Source organism: Protobothrops mucrosquamatus, unplaced genomic scaffold (genome assembly GCF_001527695.2).
Source record: "Protobothrops mucrosquamatus isolate PMUCROS unplaced genomic scaffold, P.Mucros_1.0 scaffold8880, whole genome shotgun sequence".
Classification (NCBI taxonomy): domain Eukaryota; kingdom Metazoa; phylum Chordata; class Lepidosauria; order Squamata; family Viperidae; genus Protobothrops; species Protobothrops mucrosquamatus.
In genome coordinates, this window is record NW_015394673.1 from 76 (window position 1) to 5614 (window position 5539).

At 38.1% G+C, this 5539-nt stretch overlaps 1 protein-coding gene across 1 annotated transcript in view; it reads right to left on the reverse strand.

The window, feature by feature from the left end:
* Nucleotides 1-2623: 2623 nt before the first annotated feature.
* LOC107300870 (synapsin-2-like) overlaps nucleotides 2624-5539 on the reverse strand; it is a gene marked incomplete at its 3' end in the record, with an annotated part of 7172 nt that continues 4256 nt past the window's right edge. Inside the window, exons 3-4 of the mRNA XM_015830155.1 lie at nucleotides 4596-4687; nucleotides 2624-2780 (exon numbers count right to left, since the gene is read on the reverse strand). Of these exons, the coding sequence (XP_015685641.1) occupies nucleotides 2624-2780; nucleotides 4596-4687 (249 nt within the window). The remainder of the gene's footprint in view (nucleotides 2781-4595; nucleotides 4688-5539) is intronic.

Sequence of the window (5539 nt, forward strand, 5' to 3'; positions counted from 1 at the left end):
CTCAAGTAACGCTTCTTGGCTGACAGAGCAGTTGCAGAAAATCCTTAAAATGGTCCCAAGTCTGGAATTTATAATGAACACGCTTAATAGGCTTTTGGGTGAGACAATTGCTCAGAAGTAAAATAAAAAAAATGGGGATAGAGTGAGCCTTTGGATATAATTGTCATTCAGGCTTAACAAGTATCTCTTGTTAATTTTAAATTTTTAAAATCATAATTTTAATCTGTCATGTTAGAATATTTTATAACTTTAGCTTCTTTTTACTCTAAAAATTGGAAAACCAGTTTCTTATGCAAAGGATTGGGTGAAAGATAAAAGCATTTTGATTTTAAAAGATAAAATGTACAAAGTTATTGCAAATGCCTGCAGTCTGTTTAACAATTGCAGGAATAACACATTAAACATCTTAAGGTAGAGAACTGGCTGGTTTTGTCTTGAATACCAGCAGGCAAAAATTATAATCTCACATTACCATATTTTCCGGCGTATAAGACGACCCCCAACTTTTCCAGTTAAAATATAAAGTTTGGGCTATATCAGGGGTAGGCAACCCAAAACACTCAAAGAGCCACTTGGACACGTTTCCCACCGAAAACAAAACACTGGGAGCCGCAAAACCCTTTTGATATCTAAAATGAAGATAAGTCTGCATATATCCTTTTTTTACCTTTATGATGTGTGTGTGTGTGTGTGTATGTTTGTGTGTGTATATATAAAATAAAGGTAAAAAAGGATATATGCAGTGTTATCTTCATTTTAGATGTCAAAAGGCTCTCTCTCTCTCTCTGTCTCTCTTTCCTCTCTCTCTCTTTCCTTTCTTTCCTCTCTCTCTTTCTTTCTCTTTCCTCTTTCTCTCTTTCCTCTAACTTTCTCTCTCTTTCTTTCCTCTCTCTTTCCTCTTTCTCTTTTCTCTCTTTCTCTTTCCTCTCTTTCTCTTTCCTCTCTTTCTCTTCTCTTTCCTTTCTCTCTTTCCTCTCTCTTTTCTCAATCTTTTTTCTCTTTCCTCATTTTCTCTCTTTCCTCTCCCCCTCTTTCTTTCTCTCTTTCCTCTCTTTCTCTCTCTCTCTCCTCTCCTTCTCTCCCTTTCCTCTCTTTTTCTCTTTCCTCTCCCCCTCTCTCTTTCCTCTCCCTCTTTATCTCTTTCTCCTTCCTCTCTCTTTCCTCTTTCCTCTCTCTCCTCTTTCTCTCTCTTTCCTCTTTCTCTCTTTCCTCTCTCTTCTCTTTCTCTCTTTCCTCTAACTTTCTCTCTCTCTTTCCTCTCTCTTTCTCTGTCTCTTTCTCTTCCTTTCTCTTTCCTCTAACTTTCTCTCTCTTTCCTCTCTTTCTCTTCTCTTTCTTTCCTCTTTCTCTTTCCTCTCTCTCTTTCCTCTTTCTCTCTTTCTCTTTCCTCTTTCTCTTTCTCTCTTCTCTTTCTCTTTCCTCTTTCTCTTCACTGTCTTTCCTCTTTCTCTCTTTCTCTCTCTCCCTCTCCCTCCAGGTTAGGAGAGAGAGAGAGAGAGAGAGAATGAAAGGCAGACGGCGCCGAACGGGCAGGGAGGGGGAGCAGGACGGGAGGCAGTAGCTGCAGTGGCGGCGGCGGCAGCACGGCAGCAGCCACTGCAGCATCGTCAGGAGTCCACGCCGCCCCCAGCCTGGCCGCCGCGTTCTCAGCCGAATGGGTGGGGAGGGAGAGCAGGACGGGAGCAGCGCTCCCGGCAGCCGCCCCCATCGCATCCTCAGCTGAATGGGTGGGGAGGGGGAGCAGGATGGGAGGCAACAGCTCCCGGCCGCTGCCCCCATCGCATCCAGGGAGGGGGAGCAGGACGGGAGGCAGCAGCTCCCGGCTGCTGCCCCCATCGCGTACTCAGCTTATATAAAGGAATAAAATAGAATACCCATATTTTCCGGCGTATAAGACGACTGGGCGTATAAGACGACCCCCAACTTTTGAGAAGATTTTCAGGGTTTAGAAAGTCATCTTATACGCCGGAAAATACGGTAGTTTTCTACATGCAGAAGTGATTTTATTTGCATTGCAACATACAAACAGAGACTGCAAGGAAAAGCAATGGAGAGATGAGTCACAATTACTGTACATAAAGTTTTTTACACAGATGCTCATATTTGTGTTTATACTATTATCATCCAAAATGAAAAAAAATATTGAAATGTGAGAAGTGCATTCTAGCTAGGCAGTATTACCATTTTTAGGTACTTTTGTTCAGCTCTCTTACCCACTGTTATTTCATCCTAACCTTTGAATAGACACTTTTTACTAATAATAGTTACTTTACTAACTTTGTACAAGACTGATTACAATTCTTTTATCTGCAAAATTTTGAGAACCTTAGTGATAAAAAAGCCACAAGGAAATGAGGCAAAGATTATGAATATTAAATATTTAAGTATTAAGCATTAAATATTCATAGTAATTAAAAAGCATCAAGGAATATATTTATGTTATGTAAGACTTTGAGACATAATCCAAATATAAATGTTTTAATAAAGTTTTGCATGTGTACAGGGACAGACATTGGGCTAAATGCTACTCATTTTCCTTTCCCCTCCCCAATTCGGCATTTAAATGTTATTCTTCAAGTATACAATGAAATATATTATTATTAAATTAGAATTTGTTACTTACTACCCAGGGCTTGTCACAGAAGTTGTAGATTGACTCTAGAGAGTTAACACTTGGGATGCTTGCATAATGCATTCCAATAATTAAGTTACGAAAATCTTCGTTTTCAGCCATGCTGAATGAGTGTTGCCGGACAAGAACAAAGTCAGGCTTGAATGACCTAAAGAGAATTGAGTTTAACAGCAAGCAAACAAATATATTAGAAACTTACTAGAGCTATGGGAGCTACTGAATTAGAACAGGCTGATTTAAATTACATCTAGAGGAAAAAACATTAAACTGAAACCTTTTTGTTTGTGTCTATGCATCTTCAAGTCAGTGTTGACTCCTGATTACAGCCTAGACAAGTCCTTATATTTTTCTAGACAAGATTTTGGAAATGGTTTGCCTTCAAATTAGTTTCATAATTCAAAGTGGGACAGAACTATGTGTAGGAGATACCTCCAATATTGTGCAAATATTAGATATGGGTGGTAAGGGTACTGTAGTTGTCATAATAGTGTAATATGAAAGCCATTGCGTAGGTACGACTCTGGTCTGGAAGAAAATAGGAATGTTATTACCAAAAAGTATTCTTAACATGTTTAAGATGTTGTAAAGATAGAACTCTTATTCCAGGAATAAATTAAAAATGGATTGGCAAGTTTGAGAATCCTTGAAGGATCTCTCCAAGATTTTAGTTAGAGTCAGAGAGGAAAAAAATGACAAGAGTTGTTATTATGACTAGAACACGGGTGTCAAGCTTGCCACGTCACATGCCATGTCGCAATGTATCGCGGCTTTTTTTCATTGCCGGAGCTGGGTTGGGTACGGCCTCCGTATGATGCAACTAGCTCGCGGGCCGGCAGTTTGACACCCCTATACTAGAACTATATTCCAACAGAACTATATTCCAAAGGGCATGTAGAGGTTTATGGTTCTGGAATAATGTCCAAATAGGGGGCTCTTAGAATTTCTGTTGTGATGATTAGTGTCTTTCTATATGTTTGAATTTTGTTGAGGCCATAAACTTCAGTACAATGAAAAATTCCTCTCAAAGAAAAGGAAAAAAGGCTAAGAGAAAGCAAACAATTATTGAACTTCATCTGTTGTTATTGGTTATGTTGGTGATGATAGAGATTGGTAAAGAAAGGAATGTCATTATACTGGTTGAAAAAGAGGAATGCAGACATTTTTTTTGAAGGCTATCATTTTATAGGTGATTAGAGGGTTATCCAAATCAGAATGTTTTGATACACTAATCTATGCAAACACATACCTATCCTTCTAATGGAACAAAACTAAACCAGCAACTGATAAATTTTATCCCTAGCTGAGGGTAAAACAAAAATGAAGATGCAATGATAGAGAGTGAAGTTAAAGTCATAATTTAAAGGCCTGTTTGTTGTAAAGCTTATTCTCTTCCTAATTTTCTCTCCTTAGATATTAACACTGAATTTTTTGCCATCTGTGATATCTGAATTTTTTTTTAACACTGGATACTAATTTAGAACTGCTTTATGTTTCAGTCCTTCTGCTTTATCACTCTTTGTTTCACATATCACATCTACTTCTGTTCAAATAGGCCTTCAATGACCTATTAGTGCTCATCGAAGAGAAAACCAATAACTCTTTAACTGATTGATTGGTTTTGTGCCATCAAGTTGTGCCAGTTCTTGGATGATCATATACTATACAGTAGATAAATCTGTTAGCCTAAACCTCCCATAAATTAGAACAAAATGAGATGCTCTTCGGATATTTTATCTTAGATACTGAGCGGTTTTCACTGTCTGCTACTTATGAATTTATCAAGAAGATGAATAAACATCTTAATTACATCATCCATTGAACTGGATGTACCTTGGCTGTAAAATGAGGATGCACCCTGAACAAATCCTATTTCTAATAAAGAATGTTATTCATGATCATGTTTTGTATTTACCGTATTTATGCTAACCTTAATTCTGAAAGTCAAAAAAGTAAAATAACTTACTTGACAACTTTAGTGCCATTTCGAAAAGCTTGCACATTTACAGAATAATTCCCATCAGCATGAGCTATCAAACTGACCTCTGAAAATTGTGCCTGAAAGATAAAAAAATGTATAAATAAACCAACTTGTTTTAAGCTGCTAGTCCACATGCAACCTCTGTGGACATATGAAATTTGAACAAACAATTGTATCTAGCAAAGTGTGCTGGAAAATATTATTTTATGAGTGTTTTCTTACAGAAGAAGTTACATATTTAGAGAATAATGTTGGAACTATTTTCCATATGAAAAGTAGAAGCAATATATAAATGGAAATATCTTCAATAAATAATAAACATTTCTGGGACGTTGCCAGGAACAAAAGAAAAAAAATTACACTTGTTTATATTATGAACAAAATTGTCATAAAATGTATTCTAAAATTATTATCATCACTAACTTCAAAAAATTCAAACCTCTTGGTAGATCTGCCCATACGTTTACGATCATGTTGTGGATGAGAGCAAATTTGCTAAGGCAGAACTGCCATTCAAAAGGAGCATTTAGAGGACTTCCGGTGGCAGGCGTCTTCGTCGGTCGCAGCTGTTTGCTGCCTCCCGCCTGTTTCGCGTAAAAGCCGGTTTGACAGCTAGCATCAGCTGTCAAATGGCTTGATACCTTTCCCCTGGGCATAAGGGGATAGGTGAGCTGCCCGGGGTAGGAGTTGAGTTCCCGAGTCGTCCTATATGGATGATGTAGGTGAGAATTCCTCCGGAGCCCCGAGGATTCTCCGCGATCCAGGACGCCTTCGCTTCGGCGAAGCTAGAAGCCGCCGCCACTGCTGCAACTTAAAGTTAACTGTGAGTTTTATTTGTAAGCAGACGAACCAACCTTGGAAGTTTGTTTTTTATATTGGACTTTACTCTAACTTGGATAATAAGTTTTTCCCCGTACTTGTGTTGGTTT